At 39.9% G+C, this 21,215-nt stretch overlaps 1 protein-coding gene across 4 annotated transcripts in view; it reads left to right on the top strand.

Annotated features, from left to right (window-relative positions):
• Window positions 1-21,215, top strand: part of OPHN1 (oligophrenin 1) — a 391,423-nt gene that overhangs the window by 161,361 nt on the left and 208,847 nt on the right. For all 4 annotated transcript variants that reach the window (XM_074391741.1, XM_074391740.1, XM_003940936.4 and 1 more), the window contains one exon: window positions 4,155-4,226. In XM_074391741.1, the coding sequence (XP_074247842.1) occupies window positions 4,155-4,226 (72 nt within the window). The remainder of the gene's footprint in view (window positions 1-4,154; window positions 4,227-21,215) is intronic.

Below are 21,215 nucleotides of genomic sequence, written 5' to 3'. Positions count from 1 at the left end.
GTTGACCAGGATGGTCTCGATCTCTCGACCTCGTGATCCACCCGCCTCGGCCTCCCAAAGTGCTGGGATTACAGGCTTGAGCCACTGCGCCCGGCCAGCCTGTCTTTAGTACTCTCTCTCTCTCTCTTTTTTTTTTTTTTTTCTGAGACAGAGTCTCCCTCTGTTGCCCAGGCTAGAGTGCAGTGGCATGATCTCGGCTCACTGCAACCTCCACCTTCCGGGTTCAAGCAATTCTTCTGCCTCAGCCACCCAAGTAGCTGGGACTACACGCGCCCACCACCATGTCCTGCTAATTTTTGCATTTTTAGTAGAGCTGGGGTTTTGCCATGTTGGCCAGGCTGGTCTCGAACTTCTGGCCTCAGTTAATCCTTCCTCCTTGGCGTCTCACAGTACTGGGATCACAGACGCGAGCCACTGCGCCTGGCCCAGTGTTCTCTTTTGAAATTTTGTTTACCATCAAAGATTCCTGCGCAATCCTGCAATACTGGACTAAATATCATCTCTATCTGCTCAACACCTTGTGCAGTGTTACTTTGGTCTTTATTCAATAGGATTCTGATGATAAAAACTCACTAATGAGTTTAGGATGTCACTCCTTATGGTGGAGATTCTACCTGAGATAGTAGGTAGGAGTTTTTGTCCCCAGTGAGCTCACAAAATGAATGCAGTGATTAGAAAAGAGATGAAAGGCCAAGTGTACTTAAAGGGGGAGTCATTGGTAGAGTTCTAAGAGATTTAAGAATAAAATAGAATGAGAAAGAAAAAACAGCAAATCCTCAATGTGACTTTTTTCTACATTCCTAAGTCTCTCTTCTGACAAGAAAATAGTATGATAACCAATGAGTATCATAGAGAGGTGTGCTATAAGAGACTGGGAGCAGTGTTGCCAAAGTGCTTAAGGGAAAATGATGTACTACAATTCTAGTAAACCATGGACTACTTTTCTAGACTGAATGGGGGTCAAACATGTAAAAGGCAGTGGCCTTATGGACCCTGTGTGAGACGTTGCTGACACACTTGATTATGCAGGACAATCCCCTTTGGAGAATGAAAAGCCAGCAGCTCTGCCATCCTGGGGGTGCCTGAATACGCAAAGGCCCAGCTCCATGCAATGCTTTAGAAAGCAGTATGTTCACCTCTTATTCAAAGGCAAACTTCTTCAGTGTTTCCCAGTTGGCCACTTTTTGCATATTACCTTTTAAATTTAATTAATTAATTAATTAATTAATTTTTGAGACTGATTCTTGCTCTGCCATTCAGGCTGGAGTGCAGTGGCACCACAAGCTCAGCTCACTGCAACCTCCACCTCCTGGGTTTAAGCAATTCTCCTGCCTCAGCCTCTCCAGTAGCTGGGATTGCAGACATGTGCCACCATACCCAGCTACTTTTTGTATTTTTAGTAGAGACAAGGTTTCACCATGTTGTCCAGGCTGGTCTTGAACCCCTGACCTCAGGTGATCCACCCAACTTGACCTCCCAAAGTGCTAGGATTACAGGTTGAGCCACTGTGTCTGACCATATTACCTTTTTAAAACTGCAAGTTGTTTTTCTAATTATATATTGCTGCATAACAACTTTTTCTAAAATTAGTGGCTTAAACTAGGGTCCCCACACCCTGGGCTGTGGGGTACCAGTTTGTGGCCTGTTAGGAGCCTGGCCACACAGCAGGAGGTGAGCGGCAGGATAAGGAACATTATTGCCTGAGCTCTGCCGGCTATCAGATCGGTGATGGCATTAGATTCTCATAGGAGCAACCCCTATTGTGAACTGTGCATGCAGGATCTAGGTTGCATGCTCTTTATGAGAATCTAATGCCTGATCTGAGGTTGAACAGTTTCATCCTGAAACCATCTGCACCTCCTCCTACCCTGGGTCCATGGAAAAATTGTCTTAAACAAATTATTTGTAATTATTTGTAAATTTGTAAACTATTCGTGATTATTTTGTGGGTTAGGAATTCAGATGGGTCAGCTGAGTGATTCTTCTGCTCCACATGATGGTATTCACCTGGCAGATGAGTTGATACGGAGGGTCCGAAATGGTCTGGCACCTTCCAGTGGGGATGGCAGGAAGGGTGGATTCAGCTGGTATGAGACGTTGACCAGAATTTGGCCTCTCCTGTTTGGTAATCTCAGGGTAATTAAACTTCTGACATACTGTCTCAAGGCTTCTAGTATGAGTATTCCAAGAGAACTGGGAGAGAACTGGTGCTGGCGTTTTATGACCTAGCTTCAAATGTCACAGAATGTTACTTCTGGAGTACTCCATTGGTTCAAAATATTAACAAGCCCACTCACATTCAAGATAGAAGAGACATAGACCTCACCTCTTACCGGAAGTTGCGTCAGAGTTTGTGGCCATGTTTTAAGGCCTCTACAATAGTAAAGTAGAACAATAACTTTCTGTACTGGGCTTATGGCACCAATGACTTGATTTTGGGTGGTTTTAGTTAAGAAGTCTTATTTTCAATTAAGGAGAGTCATTGGTGTAATTATTTTTGATACTGTAATTGGTACTGGAGCTTTGATTTCATAACCAAACAAAATGAATCTTTCTATGAATCAGACCTACGTAGAGAAGTCTTTACTAGGGGCTCTTGTAGGTTGGAATTTGTCGACTTTCCTGTCTTTGGCTAATTAGCACAATCAGGGATAAAGAGTATGTTAAGTGTCATAACTGGGAGGTACGTTATAGTACGATTAGGACTCAGCGGGGTTTCATAGATCCAGTAGAAGAGAAGAGATGTGATGAAAATCAGACAGGGTCTGGAGGTGTTAGCAGGCAAGAGGTCTTTTTTTGTAAAAATCAGCAAACTTTGGGAAGGGTTACATGATTTTATAAATCTAGGCGTGTAGCAAACAAGTTTTAGAAAGCCAGCTATAAAATCACTGGTGATCAGGAGAAATAGAGAATGACTGTTCTCAAGGCAAACTTTTCTTTTCTTGCCTAGTTTTATATTTTTGCTGGGTGCTGGAAATCCTGGATTATAGTGTTAGAAGCTGCAGGATATCAGAATGTCAGGGTTCACCAGGTTGTTCTCATACAAAGGCTAGCAGTGCCATTTTAGGAGTTTGCCCATTTAGTTGAACCTTGAATCATACCTACACACAGAAAATGAGGCCCAAATTACCTGAAAGACATGTATAACCTGTGCACTAATGCCCCACAACTTTCCGTACTTTTGGGGTGGTAGGTTGAAAATTGCTTCTTAGACTGGAGAACTCAGATCTTGTCAAAACTGGCTTTTCCACCTGTTGTCTGTTTTTGTTATGAAGATATGTCTTGTGTATCTGACACCTATGTCTCGTATGACAAGGAGACTAGTCTTTTAGTTTCCTGTTTTGTATTTGATAAAAATTAATGCAATGGTTCCCAAAATGCAGCCCTTCGGATGCCTTCTCTAAGGCCTTCCATATTAGTGATTCTCTCACCACTGAGGTACAAACCCCACTTGTTGCCTTGGACAGATGCAATCTCCTAAGAGGTTTATATGAAGAAAAAGCTTTGTACACCTTTATCTGCTCAAAGAACAAGGAGTCTTCTTTGAATCTGATATTTTTATATCTCTAGAACGTATTTATTATTGCCAATATTAATAATCCCTGAACAGGCCTTTTCTATTAGCTTCTGAGCATGTATATTTAGGTAATTTGAAGGCCTAGTCTAGTGTTTTCTGTGATGCTGTAATGCACTCCACATTCTGCAGGTGATGTTCCGGTTTTACGGCACAGGCAGGACTGTAAATGATTATTCCTAATGCTGTCTTTGCACACTCATTTGCCTCTGATGAAATGATTGGCACTTGCTGCAATTGTCCTTTTCTTGTATTGGTCATTCTCTTTCTCTTCTCTTTTTCACCTGTCCTTCAGGTCTCCTGTGTCTTCTGCTGGACAACACAGACATTTATCGATTAAACCCTCAGGTCAGACTACCATTGAAGTACAGAGAAATGCCCCTATTATTATTCTCTCATTTCTTCTCAATGCATTTGACTTTCAGAAACAATGTAGAAACAAACAGTAACAAAAACCTACAAATCAACAAACCATTTAACATTTTTCAGGCTGGCCTATAAATGAAAATGTCACAGTAATAAGGAATCTTGTATCTGAACCTTGTTAACCTAGTTTTGTTTGTTTTTTCTTTTTGTCTAGGTACACAATGCTAGTGATTTGCTGATTAAACCCCTGGAAAATTTCCGGAAGGAACAAATAGGCTTTACCAAGGTACATTTTCTTTATATGTTTTTTTTTTTTTTTTTTTTTTTTTAATAGCAATCGCGTAGTTGTATGTGTGAGTACTCTTCACTTTAAAAAAATAAGCACCAATATGCTGGTGCTTTGCTCTTGGCCTAGTCAGCCTCCTAAAGTGCAAAATAAATGTTTGTTGTTTAAGCCACTCTGTCTATGGCATTCTGTTATAGTAGCCTGGACTAACATGATAAAGGAGGAGGGGTGGGGGATTAGTCGCTATAAGAAAAATGATCAGGCCAGATGTGGTGGCTCATGCCTGTAATCCTAGCACTTTGGGTGGTCGAGGTGGGTGGATCAACTGAGGTCGGGAGTTTGAGACCAGCCTAACCAACATGGAGAAACCCCTGTCTCTACTAAAAATGCAAGATTAACCCGGGGTGGTGGTACATGCCTGTAATCCCAGCTACTGAGGAGGCTGAGGCAAGAGGATTGCTTGAACCCAGGAAGCAGAGGTTGCTGTGACCCAAGATCGTGCCATCACACTCCAGACTGGGCAGCGAAATGCCATATAAAAAAAAAAAAAAAAAAAAAGAGAAAAGAAAAAGAAAAATCACGAAAGAAAGTAAGAAAATCTAGAATTGGCCTCTGACTTTGTGGCCAACAGACTCTGTATCTGTGCATAAATTGCTTGTGTTTTTGGTGTTTTTGGTGTTTTGTCTGAAAAACTAGCTGTCATTTATCAACTGCCTGCTATGTTGAGCACTGGGCTAGGTTCTTTACATTCATTCTTTAATCACAAGAACCTCATGTGCTTCTGGCATTTTCTCATTTCACAAATGAATAACTGAGCCTTGGACAAGATAAATAACATGACCAAAGTTATCTAGCTAGTGATGTAGTTTGGATCTGTGTCCCCAGCTAAATCTCCTGTTAGCTTGCAATTCCCAGTGTTGGAGGTGGGGCCTGGTGGGAGGTGATTACATCATGAGGGTGGACCCTTCACGAATGGTTCAGCACCATCCCCTTGATGCTGTTCTCCTAGTGGTGATTGAGTTCTCATCAGAATTGGTTGTTTGAAAATGTGTAGCAGCTCCCCCACTCTTGCTCCTGCTCTGGCCACATAAGATGTACCTGCTTTCCTTTCACTTTCCACCATGATTTTGTTTCCTGAGACTTCACCAGGACAAACTGCAGTACTTCCTGTACAGCATGCAGAACTGTGAGCCTATTAAACTTCTTTGTTTTATAAATTACCCAGTCTCAGGTATTTCTTTATAGCAGTGTGAGTACAGACTAATGTGGTTAGTAAGTATACTAGCCTGGATTTAGACCTAAAGGTCTTTTTAGCTTTATATTCCATGCTTTTTACATTAAGCAATGGTGTCTAGATCTTTGCTGTCTATTCTGGTAGCCATTATCTATTTAAATAAAATTAAATTAACAACTCAGCTCCTCATTCTTTCTAGCCACATTTCAAGTGCTCAGCAGTCACTTGTGTCTAGTAGTTACTGTGTTGGACAGTACAGATAAAACACATTTCCGTCATTGTGGAAAGTTCTATTAAACAATGCTGTGTGCCAGATAATTTCACATTCTGTCCAGCTTAACCATCCATGTATCTATGATTCTCTAGCATCTGATAAAGGGATGTGAATAATTTTCATTTTGAATCTTTTCAGCTCGGTGTAGGTCTGTTTCATGAGCTCTCAACGTGTATCCACCATGTAGCAAAGGTAGTTTCTTCTACCAGGGCTAAAATACAGCATCTTGACCAAGCATCTAGGTTTTTTTTAGGACTAAGAGGAGTCGATATTATCTGGAATATTATGACAATCAGTTTGGATCAATAATTTGAAAATAGCAAGTTTTTCTTTTTATTATTATTATTTTTGAGTTTTTCTTTTTTTTAAGAGACATGAACTCCTGATAGTCTTGCCAACTCCGCTTCCCAAAGTACTGATATTACAGGCATGAGCCACAATGTCTGGCCATGAAAGTAGCAAACTTCAAGATGAAAGAGCAAATTAGTGGTTGAGCTCCCGCTGCCTGCTATCATCAGTCAGGTTGACGTGGGCATTATTAGGTGTTCAAGCAAAGTGGGTTCCCCTGATAGCCCAGCAATACTGGATTCTACTTGTTTCACTGGAGTCTCGTTAACATCAATACTTATTTGGGAGAGGATATGATTGAAGGACAGAAGTATATTTAAAAATTACAAGTGGCCGGGCACGGTGGCTCACGCCTGTAATCCCAGCAGTTTGGGAGGCTGAGGCAGGTGGATCACGAGGTCAGGAGTTCGAGACTAGCCAGACCAACATGGTGAAACCTCATCTCTACTAAAAATACAAAAATTAGCTGGACGTGGTGGCACACGCCTGTAATCCCAGCTACTCAGGAGGCTGAGACAGGAGAATTGCCTGAACCTGGGAGGCAGAATTTGCAGTGAGCCAAGATCATAACACTGCACTCTAGCCTGGGTGACAGATTGAGACTTCATCTCAAAAGAAAAAAAAAAATTGCAAGTGAGAATAAAAATAACCACTTGTGGAATAATTTTATTTACTTTCTTTATTTTATAAGAATAACACTAGAAAAGCAAGGATATGCTATCATGGTTGCCCTCATGTTATCTGAGCAAACGGAAATGAATTTGTATTATGTGCAGTGATGCATTGCTTAGTGTTTTGGTCTGGGAAATGCATCATTACGTGCTTTCTTGGTTGTGTGAATCTCATAGGAGTGTGCCTAACACAAACTGCAATGGTCTAGCCTAATACACAATTAGGCCAGATGGTATAGCCTATCGCTCCTAGGCTACAAACTTGTATGGGTGTTAACTGTACTAAGTAGTATAGGCAGTTATAACCCGATGATAAGTATTTGTTTAAACGTAAAGACGTACAGTAAAAATACTGTATTATAATCTTATAGGACTGTCATTGTGTATGCAGTTCATTGTTTATTGAAACCTCATTTTGTGGTGCATGACTGTACTCCCTGTGCTAAGGATTTAACATATGCTTTTTTCCTTAATTCTCACAGCAAAACTGTGAGGTAGGATTTTTTAATATCCATCGTCTCAATGAAGAAAGTGAGTCTCAGAAAGGTTACATACATATCTATCTTTTTTCATATTTGTTTACCAGTAAGGCTGATGTGTACATCTACAAAGGAGACCAACTTAGCATGAGTCATGTCTCCAATAAACTATCCATCTGGAATCCCAATAGTCAAAATGTAGCTTACAGTCTACCCCTATGTGTTATCAATTTATTGCCAATTAGTTCCAGGCCTCTCAATACCTGCTCTGTGATAATGGACAGATTTTCTTTAAGCATCTCACCCTTAGAGTGAGCATGCTTTTAAGCTCTCTCAGTAGAGGGAGGTGGAGGGACACTGCAGGAGGAGGGGGATCTCATGAAGTTTTCAGCTGTGGTGGAGACAAGGTGGGGGGAGGACAGCTGATGGAGCTCTGACCCAGCCACCCACCCAGACACGTGGTACCTCAATCTCCTTGAAGGCTTCATGACCATACTGTCCCTCAGCTTCCCTCTGTAGACCCCCTATCCCACATGGCCTGCTTGATGGCTGAAGAGTTATCATGGAGCTATTACTGCCTCTGTGGGGCCCTCATACATTGAGCTTGCACCCTAGGGGGTTCCCACCAAACCACACTGGCCCTGTTGAGCTCACCTGGAACTCAGTTTTCCCACATTCTTTTTCTGCCTTCTCTGGTGGTCACTGTTGGTCTGCTTTTTTATACTCTGGTGAGTTGCCTCCTGCTTATGTAGTGACTGAACCACTGGGCCAAAGCAGCAAACATTATGCTATCCAGTGTGTTAAATTACTCCTTCTTCTTCTTTTTTTTTTTTTTTTTTTGGGTGAGACAAGGTGGGTCTTACTCTGTCACTCATGCTAAGGTGCAGTGGTATAATCATGGCTTACTTCAGCCTCGACCCTCCCCAGGCTCAGGTGATCCTCTCACCTCAGCCTCTCGAGTTGCTGGGACTACAGGCACATACCACTATGCCTGGCTAATTTATTTGTAATTTTTATGCAGATGGGGTTTCATCATATTGCTCAGACTGGTCTCAATTACCTGAACTCAAGCAGTCCTCCTGCCTTGGCCTCCTAAAGTGTTAGAATTACAGGTGTGAGCTACCATGCCCCACCAAATTACTCCTTTTTAAGTGAGGTCTGAACAACATTAAAATTTGTCCTTATTTGTGTACTTTTTCTTAGCCTTAGGGTACCATATAGAGTTTTCTTATATGTTAATTATTTGTAGTGTTCTCTATCTCCTCATTGGACCTAGCCTGATACACTCAGCATTGCTGCTAGCTGGCTTTGAGAGTTCACTGGTTATGGTAGGTGCTGTATTAGACTCTTATGTATATAGATCCATGTTCTCACTTGAACCCCAGGACAATCTTGTAAAGGTTATTATCCCCCATTAAAAAATGGGGACACCAAGTTCAGTGAGGTGTAGCCTCTAAGGTCATTCAATAGCTTGGATGTGAATTGAGTTCTGGTTGTAAGTCTAGGGCTTATTTCACTTTACAGGAAACATCACTTCTCTCTGAACCTCAGTTTTCTCTTGGCTCCTGACAACAAGAACAATGGGCAAATATTCCAAATCTGATCTTTCGCTAGTTTGAGATTTTAAGGGTAATTAACTAAATATTTGTCCGCTGAGTACTAGAAATACGGTAGGCAGAATTTGTTGTGCTTAAGTGTAAAATATGTGTAAAATACACCCTGGATTATGAAGATAGTAAGAAAAAAAAGAAAAAGTTACATTTTATTTTGATTATATGTTTAAATGATAATATTTGGTCATCTATTTTTTGTTTTTGAAATGTGACTACTAAAAATTTTCAAATTACATGTGGCTTGCATTATCTTTCTATTGGATAGCACTGAACTAGACAAAGAAATTATATTCCATAGATAGCTCTTCCCCATTTGGTAGATAGTTTATGGGTTTTCTGGGGCTTCACAATCAAGAGGAGGAAGTATTTGATGAAAGTTTGTATACAGATAATTATTCAATTAATTGAATTAGTTGACATATATAAAGTTCTTAGTACAGTACCTGGCAAATAATATGTGCTAAATAAGTTTCTTTCATCAATAACATGTACTAAATAAGTTTCTTTCATCATTATAATTCTTGCTAGTACTGGTAATAGAATAGGGAGTATAGAATGTGCTCCATGAAACTGTTCAATTGACGATGGACTTAGTGTGAATTAACAAATTAAAAAGAACTGAGACGTTAATGAACGAGTCAGGAACAGAGCGATAGGGGTGTTGAACGCTGAATGTTTCCGAAGTGACTACTGGCATATGAAGAGGTTTCATGTTACTAGGTCTCCTGGTATGTGTCTCTGGCTTCGCAGGATGTGGGAGTTATCTCTTTGTCATAGAATTGGAGGGAGGTAAGGAGGAAGGATGAAAGCAATGAAGGAAGGAAGAAAATAACACAGATAATGCTCTGAACTAATAGTGAACACATTCTGTATAAAGTCATCCTGTTATTCAAGCAGGATCAACTTCCTCAAGTGGCACTGATTCTTCAAGTGGCACTTTCCCTTGGATGTGTTTTCTATAGTGGAATTTTGGGGCAACATGTCCTTTATAACAGCACTCTATTGGTTAAAAATATTTGTAAACCACCTCCTTGTGGTTAAACCAGATAGATCTTCCTGTTTTCAATTAAATAGGGTATGTCTTTCAACTTCTGTGTGGCAGTTGGTATATTTATGCAATGAGGTAAACATTTGTTTTTTTCTAACTTTAATGTGTGATCTGCAGTTTCATCAGACTAACCTCATTTCACAATCCTTACTTTTTGAGAAAATAATTAGTGCTGGTTTTTCCATTTTAAAAATTCAAATTTTATAACAGATACAGGCAGAGACATATTTTAAAAAATATAACAGTAATACAGAGTCTACAAAGAAAATCAAAAGGCTTCTCATATTTACCCACTACTCAGAGGTATCCAGTCTTAACCATTTATGTTGCATTCTTCTGTTAGTTATTTTTATAGTTTAAAATGCTTATATTACTATGTTTTCTTTTAGTTTGAAATTATTTCTCCATGCTGTGAATACAGGAGATCATTGTTCACACTTCCACCTTACTCTCCCTCTTCTTCCACTGTTTGATAATTATAACACCATTTTACTTCTTGTACTGTGTACCTCTGTTATTTTAAATGATATACTTAAACTCTTGTTTCTTTTTCTTTTTTTTTTTTTTTTTTTTTTTGAGACGGAGTTTTGCTCTTGTTACCCAGGCTGGAGTGCAATGGCGCGATCTCGGCTCACCGCAACCTCCGCCTCCTGGGTTCAGGCAATTCTCCTGCCTCAGCCTCCTGAGTAGCTGGGATTACAGGCACGCACCACCATGCCCAGCTATTTTTTTTGTATTTTTAGTAGAGACGGGGTTTCACCATGTTGACCAGGATGGTCTCGATCTCTTGACCTCGTGATCCACCCGCCTTGGCCTCCCAAAGTGCTGGGATTACAGGCTTGAGCCACCGCGCCCGGCCCTAACTCTTGTTTCTTATTTCACCAACTTTTGACTATAACTCTGTAAGATGAAGGTATGAGCACTTCTGTCTTGCTTAATTAACCCTTTTAGCTCTCAACTCCCATCAGTCACACATTCACTTTTCATTTTAGGGGTTATAGCATTTCTATTCTAGTCTGGAAGCTTACTGTAATCTTCTTGATGTTATTAATAGAGTCATTTTACAGTGGCAAAAACCAGTGGACAATCTAGGATTTGTACCCAGGTTCCTTGGCTGTGAGTACATGAGTTAATTTCTGGTACCAAGGATAGATGAAGGATGATGCCTTTCTTTGCCCCTTTTTCCTAATTTCTTCTCTACTAGGTTTAGAGTTCTTTGGGCAGCCACTCTAGATTTGGTTGGTTCACTCCTATCCCTCCCACCTCTCAACACTCCCAACACGTGCAAAGTTTGTGTGTCCTCCCCAATGTGTGCACTTCAGCTATCACTTGATTTGCAAAACTTTTCTCACCACTATTCCCCTTCCTATCACCATGCAACTCCCCACCGCCCACTTCTCTGAGCCAAGATTAAGGGAAGACAAACAAGTCTTAGTCCAGCTCTGTTTACAATGGGTCTTTCATTTTGCAGTATAGAATGCTAGACTGTCCAGTAGAGACGGCAGAATAAAGACTCAGTCATCCCCTCTAGCCTCATGACAGGGAGAGTATTTGTACCCTTTGATTCATATTTTTTGAGTCTTGTCAGAGTTGCCCACAGTATGATGTTTTCAGTTCTTTTTCAAGGGTACCCTTGCCAGAGAGGAACAGTCACTGAATTGAGTCTTTTTGTGGTTTCTGGTGGGACCAGGGCCAAATCGTCTGACTAAGACATCTGAGTCTGCATTTAACCCACTTCATGGAGAGTGGGAGCTGGTGTGGAAGCTATAATGTAGTGTGTTCTCACCCAAGAGATGGCAGGCAAGAGGGCATTGATGATAGGACATGGGGTTGTCAGTCTTAATGCTGTTTCTCATCCATGTACAGATATCACAGAAAGAAATTTAAGAAAAGGGCCTGTTCTGGAGTAGATGAGGCTGAAAACACATCAAAGGTGGAACAAACCTGACGATGTAGATGAAGACAAACACGTTAGTGTTGGTCCACATTCCAAAGGCCAGTGCTTGCTGTGGGAGAGAGGGGAAGGAAACAGCAGTGAACTACCCATTGATAGCTTCAAAAAATTTGAATTTCCATGTTTGGGTTTCAGTGGCTACCAGCCTGCATTAGCAGGGAAGATCAAGTGGTCAAGGTGCCAAAGAATTAAGCTATGTGACAGTAATCCGTAAGTGATTTTCAAGTCTACAACAAATATTTTATAAGCCTTATAATAATAACTACCATGTACTAGGTACTTAGTTTATGTCCTTTCAATTACTATTATTTGTATCCTACAGGTGGGGAAGTCAAGATCCGTAATGGCCAAATAACTTGTAGAAGGGCACATAGTTATTAACAGAAGCTGGTTTCAAACAGATTTTTGTTACTCTAGGGACTGTACTCTTTCTACCGCACTGCATTCTGAACCCTGCTATGTGGGGCTTATATCAGAAGATTTTTTAAAAAAAGATTAATAATGCCTGTCACCCATTGAATGGATACGTATGTTGTGGCAAATTGTCATGTGGCAAATTCTCACAGCAATGAGAACAAATGAACTAGAGCTGTTGTTCACCGTAACATAGATGAATCTGAGAAATACAAGGTTGAGTTAAAAAAAAAAAAAAAGGCACAAAAGATTACCTGCTGTATGAATCTATTTCTATAAAGCACAAAAACAGGTAAAACTAAGTGATGATGGTAGAAGCCAGGTTAGTGGTTATCGCTAGGAGACGGGATGTTACTGCAAAAAAAAAAAAAAAAAAAAAAAAAAAAAGAATCACAACGGAACTTTCAAGGGTGCAGGTAATATTTTGTTGTTTTGACCTTGGGTGCTGATGACATGAGTGTGTTCAGTTTGTGAAAATTTTTTGACATTTCTACAGTGTATTTTTCAGAATATATGTTATAATTTCAAAAAATGGAAAATAACATTAAAAAACCTTAGTATCGGCCGGGCGCGGTGGCTCAAGCTTGTAATCCCAGCACTTTGGGAGGCCGAGGCGGGTGGATCACGAGGTCGAGAGATCGAGACCATCCTGGTCAATATGGTGAAACCCCGTCTCTACTAAAGATACAAAAAAATTAGCTGGGCATGGTGGCACGTGCCTGTAATCCCAGCTACTCAGGAGGCTGAGGCAGGAGAATTGCTTGAACCCAGGAGGCGGAGGTTGCGGTGAGCCGAGATCGCGCCATTGCACTCCAGCCTGGGTAACAAGAGCGAAACTCCATCTCAAAAAAAAAAAAAAAACAAACAAACAAAAAAAAAAAACAAAAAAAAAAAAAAAAAAAAAACCTTAGTATCTGCTTTTGTATCATCTTCCACCAGCATCCCTGTTTCTTCATACATGCAGGCAGTGACTTTATGGGTTTATCCTCTTGATTATCCTCATATATGGACCTTCTAACCCTATTATGACTTTCCTTCCCCTTTATCTCATATGTGAATTTCACTAAGCAGTATGTAGTATTGTTTATATAATATACTGGTTAAGACAGTGGACTCTGGAGCCAGACTACTTGGGTTTGCATCTTGGCTCTTCAATTTGGTAGCTGGTGAGTGTAGGCCAGTCACTTAACTTCTTTTGACCTTAGTTTCATTATCTCTAATATGGGATAAATTATAGTGTGTATCAGATAGAGTTGTGGGGATAAAATGTCTTATTATGTGTAAAATGCTCAGAATAGTTTGGGACACATAGTACACACCATATAAATATTTCCTATCATTGATTTTCATATTTATAAGAAAAGGAATGATCTGTGTGTGCTCTTTTATATATTGCTTTTTTTCTCATAATTTTTTTTATTGTAATTTAGGTTCTGGGGTACATGTGCAGATCTCATGATTTCTTAAACAATTATCTTTTTTTTTTTTTTTTTTTTTTGAGACAAGGCCTTGCTTTGCTGCCCAGGCTGGAGTGCAGTGGCATAATCACAGCTCACTATAGCCTTAGACTTCCAGGTTCAAGCAATCTTCCCATCTCAGCCACTCGAGTAACTGAAGCTATAGGCGCATACCATCAAACCTGGCAAATTTTTCATATTTTTGTTGAGATGAGGTCTCCCTGTGTTGCCCAGGCTGCAAACTCCTGGTCTCAAGTGATCTTCCAGCCTCAGCCTCCTAAAGTGTTTGGATTGTGAGACACTGTGTCAGGATCTTTATCTTGTTGATGAATGAGTCATTTGCTTCCATTTTTTTTATGCGAGTGCAAGCAATACTCCTGTGACAGTGATTTATATGTCTCCTTGTGCACAGTTCAACTCTTCTCCTGGGTATATACTTAGAAATAGAATTTCTATGTTATAGAATCTCTGGCAGTTTACTAGATGTGTTGCCACATTGGTCTACAAAGTGGTTGTTTCAATTTATGTTAGCATTCATCACTAGCAGAATAAAAGTATTTTATTTGCTACATATTCAAGGAAAATGAGTTAGTTCAAAAAGATGCAAGAGAATTTGATTCAACAAATGTATATTGTGTCTCTAATCCATATGTAGAAAAGGAAGCAGTCACTCGTGGAGAGAATTCTACTGTACAGAATTTTTTTTTTTTTTTTTTTTTTTGGAGACAGTCTCGCTCTTCCTTGCAGGCTGGAGTGGTACAATCTTGATTTACTACAACCTCCACCTCCCAGGCTCAAGAAATTCTTATACCTCAGCCCCACCCAGGTAGCTGAGATTACAGGCACATGCCACCACGCCTGGCTAATTTTTGGATTTTTGGCAGAGACGGGGTTTCACCATGTTGCCCACACTGGTCTTGAACTCCTGACCTCAGGTGTTTGGGAGGCCGAGGTTTCCCAAATTCCTGGGATTACAGGCGTGAGTCTCTGTGCCCAGCCAGAAAAGGCTCTGTTCAAATGACTTTGTCTTTTATCCAGCAGAAAAGTGTCTTACCAAAGTTGCCAGCTGACTTCCCCTAATAACTCATTGGCAATAGCAGAGTTGTGGGCCAACTCCTAGGACAATATTTAGGAAAAAGAAATAGGAGTACCAAAATTTCCCTTTGGCCTGAGAGAGGGGCTTGTTTTTTTTTTTTTTTGGGAACATTGCTTGCCTGCCTGATATCTGAACAAATAGGAAGAAGGAGGATGGCCGTTGAATTGGCAACGAACAGTGACTGCCATAATGGCCTTTCGAGAATAGAGATGTCGGACTCTAATCAGGAGCCTCTGGAATATATTCAAAGGGCAGGAAAGAGAAAAATACTGGCTATGTGTCTATAGTGCTTTAATATAATAATTACAGAGGCACTTTCACCATAACTTGTCTTCCAAAGAGAGACTGCCTCAAAGACCCAGAGAGGAAATGTGACCTCTCCTAGGTTCTCTGGGAAGCTAGTGGCAGAGCAAGGAATAAAACTCATATTCTTCTGCTACCTTCATGCTCCTTCTATCACTGTTGTTCCTCCAGCAGGTCTTAAACACTGTTCCACAGCGAGCAGGTCTATGCACACCTAACCCTGAAGTCTAAGGAAGCTGAGAGGCTTAAGAAATAAGCTGATATATTGAGTTTCTGAAAGATAAACATTTAATAGATACTTACAAATAGAAGCCATAGTCTTGGACAGCAGTGAGACAAGATGGTGGATCCCTGTGCCATTACCCCCTAGACCCAGGGCTTATGTAATATAGGGAAGGAACATGTAGGACAGTTGAAGTTGACTTCCCCGGCAAAGACAAGAATGCTATGTGAATCTTTCTAAGGGCAGGATCTATGGTCAAGGTTATTTTGATCTAAGGGCAGGATTGATAACTATCTACATAAAGTAGAAATCTTAGAGGCATTCCCAGAACAAAGGTTAATCAGAAGTTAATATAGTGGATTAGCATCCAAGATGAAGTTGCTTTAGCTTCTACAGGCACTTAAAAAACTTATATGGCAATGATTTCTGCCTATATGATGTAAGCATATTGTGGTTTAAAAATTTTAAAAAACTTAACTGAACCTGACTTATTACTATCCATTTATATTGTAGCTTATATTTAGTAGAAAAATACCTTCAAAGTTACTAGTCCCACCTCACTTTACAGTTGAGGGGACTGAGCTTAGAAGGTTAAGTGATAGACCTAGGGACAAAGATGGTTAGCAGGGGAGATGGGGTCAGAGCCCAGGTCACATGATCCCTAGTTAGATGTAATCAGCCATTTCTTCAGAGATATTCCATAAATATGATATTTTGGACAGAATTCTGTGAGTTCTATTTTTGTTCAAGTTATGCTGAGATACCCTTGTAGGCCCAATGTCTTGGTCCTCATTTAACCCATTCCTGGTTTAGCCATTTCTCTTCAGAAAGCATCAGATGCACCTTTTTGCATCAGAGTTTCCTTATCTGAAAAATATAAGGGGAATGAACTATATAGTTTATTTTACTTCTAAAGTTTCTGTGATTAATACAAGCCAATACTAGAGTCTAGTCTAGCTGGGTCTCTAGATTTCTATTTTGAAAATTGAGGGGTATATTTTTATTTTTGTAAACTACTAGGCCAATATTTATCCAGACAACTTAGGTAATAGAACTGTTTTTTACTTGCTTGTTTTTTAACCAAAGCGGATGTTTAAAAACATTGTCTTTCAACTGGCACTACATTGTCAGTCTCACCAGGCACAGCAGTCTTCGAGGAGGTCCATCTTCCAAAGCCAGACTTCCTCTGAAAAAAGCTCCCTAGGAAACTGGCTTCTGCTCACAGTAGGATATGCATGTCCAGAGGATTTTTTTTTTTTTCTTATTTGCTTATATAGCCTCTGTGTGTGTTAGTCACAGCTGCTTCTCACTTCCTTTGACAATTAGGAAGGGGCCGGCTTTATTAGGTAAGTAAGGGGGGAAAACAGCCTGCGCCCCAACCAGAATTCAATAGTTAAAAGGAAATGGTTAGCATATTGTTTTCAAAGCATTTATTTTCCTGTCCTTGATTGTATCAAGGAAGATGCCAATTCATCATCATCATTGCTATTCTTATGGAACATTCAATATGTTATTAAATATTTATCATGCAATATCTTTTGAGCCTTGTGACAACTTAATGATGCAGCTTCTAGTGTCACATTTATTTTGAAGATGAGAAAACTGAGGCAGGAAAATCAGAACTTTAAGCAAGCTGGTGTTTGAGTTCACGGGCAAACCCTCACTTTGGAAGAGGGGAAATTGTTGGTAGATGATGTTGCCTGATGATATGTATGGCAATTTAATCAGGGCTCGGATTTTTGGTTCTTTAAGACATTAGCATCACCAGGAAATAATTTTCTGGGCATTCCAGAAAACCTTGCATATTGGTTAGTTATCATAAGAATAACATAATAAAGCATCCCAAAATTCAGTGGCATACAGCAGTAAGCATTTATTTCTGGCTCACACATCTATGGATTGGCTGAAGTAGTTTTGTTTTTTTCAGTTAGGTTTACGGAGCTTGGCTCAGGCCACGAGTTCCATTTAGGTCTGGTCTATATGTCTCAAGTTTTCAGAGATCAGAGGATCACCTGAGGCATTATTCTCAGGATGATGGCAGAAGTGCATGGTGGGTAAGCAGAGACATGTGGGTCTTTCAAAGCTAGGCTCAAAGCCAGACTACCATTGCTTCCTTACAAATTCAGTTGACCAAAACAAATCATATGGTTGGGCCCACCATCAGTAAGGAGGTGAAATACATTCTTCCTTTAGCAGAACTGCAAGGTCACATGGCAGAGTACATGGATACAGAGAGGTGGGGGGAAATTTGGGAACAATAATTAAATCTACCATGCCTTGGCTGAAAAGTAGTTGGTGGTAGGTAGGAAGTTAGAAGACGAGAGCTAGAAAAGATATTGTGATGGAGAGTGAGAGGTGTAATTGGAAGATCCTTGTGGTTAGGAGGTCTGGTTTTGAGTTCTAATCATGACACTTCCTTAATGTGACCTTAAGTCATTTTCCCTGATATTTGAGCATTAAGTGTCCATGTGATCTCTTCATCTTGTATTTTCATTTTCCTGATAAGGATTCTAGAGTGAATGGATGCAGTGATTAGTCTATGTTCAAACAGCCAGGTAGAATCAGTCAAGACTGGAACTTTGAGTTCTTTTTCTATTCCTCAATCTTCATCACTTTAGAATAGTTAATATTTGAGGAGGGGGATTGGAAGAGGTTTCAGCTCTCTCCTTTTCTCATGAAATTAAAGCTGCTTTACTACAATTTTACTTTCCGCATTGCCATGCTTATCTGTTTTCCATTTTTTCAAAGGGCTGAGCAAAGAGAAGTAGGCCAAAATCATAATAAGAAGAATTGAAGTTCAGGCAGAATAAATACTTTTTGCATGTAACTGTACTTAAATGTTGTATGTTATTAGGAAAACCGGTAACATGGCTGTCCCCAAAGATCTTTTAGAGAGGCATCTGTTGCTATGTGATGTGTTAAGTGGAGTTATTCCTGGAAGCAGATATCACTCATGGCCTCTTCTATCTTTATGCTATTATAGCATATTTACATGTGTTTATTTGTCAGACATTCATGCTCATACAGTGCAAGATAGTCTTCTAAAAGAAGTCTACAGATACTAATTCATTTAATCCTCAAAACTACTCTATGAGATCGGGAGTCTTACTTATTCCTGTTTTACAGATTTAAATAAACAAAAATACCAAACACAAATTAAAAACAACAACAAAAACTTAAGGCACAGGGAGGTGACATGCCTTTTTACAGTCAAGAGCTAGAAAGGAGCAGAACTGGTACTTGAACCCAGGTTTTCTGATTCTAGAGTCCATACCTTTAGCTACATGCCACATAGGTGTCAGAACTGAGCAGACCCACTCTGCTCCTTACTGGTTTTGTGACATGGAGTGAACTACTTCATTTCTCTGAGCTTTGTTTTCAACTCTAAAATGTGAAGAATAATGATATTTGCCTCATAGGGTTGTTGTGAGGATTCAATGAGATAGTGCATAAAACATGTTTGGCATTGAAATATTAGTTCTATTTCTGTGAAGTACTTCTATACATTTTAAAGATGACTTTATAAGTCTTCCTTTTAACTTATAGGTTATAAACCCTTACAAGGTTTATAATCCTTGGCTTGATTGATTTATCTGTATGACTGATTCCTTAGCAGTCTAAGACCATTTAGCATTGCCATTTTTGTCTGACACAGGAAAAGAGCAATGAGGCAATTTCCCTTGGGGCAGAGATTGAGAGCCAGCAACCTCATGTATCTTGGCTGTCTGGGAAGTTGCTGAACTGTGCCATCTCCTTTTTCCACATTTATCCTTACCTTAAAAATAGTCATGAATCTGAATTTTGTATATAGTGTTGAAGGTGAATCTTACATTATAGTTTTTAGAATTCTTATTCGTTATGCTCATTATTTCTTCTCTGGAGGTCCCAGCAAGAATTTAGGAAATCTTTGCTGGAGTGCCCTCGTGAAGAAAGGCCTTAGTTTGTTACATGCCAAAGTGCCATATCCTACTGACAAGAAGTGTTCTCCTCCTATACAAAGAGTGATACAGTATTCACTGAGAGCTCACAGCAGCCCTGCCTGTGCTGCATGCTGGGATCCTCGGGGACTGGTGCAAGTGGGTGGAGGAGGTTATATAAGCTCACATCTCCTTCCAAGTGGGAAGAGGTGAGGGACAACAGCTGTCAGCTCCACAGCTGATCTTGCCAGCCCAAGTGATCCCAGCTTTATTTGACCAGAGAAGGAGGCTCCTCAGTACACAGAGGGGAGATTTCCTGAACCACAGCCAATGTTTTAGAACTTTGGCAATTTGTGCTAACTTCCTCTAGCTAGGACAGACACTTACTGGCTCTGGCTGCCTGGACATGGTGTTCTCGAGGCATTTTGTATCATCCTGAATTGGGCCGCAGCCAGCTGCTCATCTATAGGAGATTCTCATGAAATGGTGCAAAGCTCATTACCCTCAGACTTTTGGCTGGGCAGTTGTTCTTGCATCAGTACGCACTTCATTACATTAAACTAAAAGAATAAAATAAATTCTCAAAAGGCAGATATAAAAAAACAGAAATCTCCATAGGCCGTTTTTTTAATAAAATGTTTATTTTATTTTTTTTTTATTTTTCATTTTTGTGGGTACATAGTAGGTATATACATTTATGGGGAACATAGGATGTTTTGATACAGGCATGCAATGTATAATAATCACATCAGGGTAAATGGGGTATCCATCACCTCAAGCATTTTATCCTTTGTGTTACAAACAGTTCGAGTATACTCTTCAAGTTACTTAAAAATGTATAATTAAGTTATTATTGACCATATTCACTCTGTTTTGCTAACAAATAGTAGGTCTTATTCATTCTTTCTAATATTTTATACTCATTTACCATCCCCACCTTTCCACCTTCCCCCAACTACATTTCCCAGCCTCTCGTAAGCATCTTTCTATATCCTATGTCCATGAGTTCAGTTGTTTTGATTTTTAGATCCCACAAATAAGTGAGAACATGTGATGTTTGTCTTTCTGTGCCTGGCTTATTTCACTTAACATAATGATTCCCACTGCCATCCATGTTGTTGCAAGTGACTGGATCTCATTCTTTTTTATGGTTGAATAGTTACTCCACTGTGTATACATACTACATTTTCTTTATCCATTCATCTGTTGATGGACATTTAGGTTGCTTTCAAATCTTAGCTAGTGTAAACAGTGCTGCAACAAACATAGGAGTACAGACATCTCTTTGATACACTGATTTCCTTTCTTTTGCATATATACCCAGCAGTAGGATTGCTGGATCTTTTAGTGGCTCAATTTTTAGTTTTGTGAGGAACCTCCAAACTGTTCGCCATAATGGCTGTAGTAATTTACATGCCCATCAACAGTGTACATCAGTTCCCTTTTCTCCATATCCTCCCTAGCATTTGTTATTGCCTGTTTTTTGGTTATAAGCATTTTAACTGGGTGAGATGATACCTCATTGTAGTTTTGATCTGCATTTCTCTGGTCAATGATGCTGAGCATCTTTTCATCTGCCCGTTTGTCATTTGCATGTCTTTTTCTTTTGAGAAATGTCTATTCAAATCTTTTGCCCATTTTTGGTCCCATTTTCTTTTCTGCTCCAACGGGATGGCACTGGGTCCAATGCATCACAATTGCTGTGTTCTCCCTCCCCCAGTGCCCAGAGATGTTCTCTGAAACAGGCTGCTGCTGCTGGGGGTTGGCAGAGTGGTGGTGTCTGCAATTCTAGACTGTTTCATCTATCTCCTCAGTGTCTTTTCAGCAGTATGAAGTTACAGCCAGGTACTATGTACTATGAGCTCTCATATGATTTTTGGTGCTGACGAAAGTATTTTTTCTATGTAGATAGCTGTTAACTTGGTGTCAGTGCAGTGGAGGGGGACAATCGGTGGAAA

The sequence above is a fragment of the Saimiri boliviensis genome, chromosome X (genome assembly GCF_048565385.1).
Source record: "Saimiri boliviensis isolate mSaiBol1 chromosome X, mSaiBol1.pri, whole genome shotgun sequence".
Classification (NCBI taxonomy): domain Eukaryota; kingdom Metazoa; phylum Chordata; class Mammalia; order Primates; family Cebidae; genus Saimiri; species Saimiri boliviensis.
This window is presented reverse-complemented; position numbering and strand designations above follow the sequence as displayed.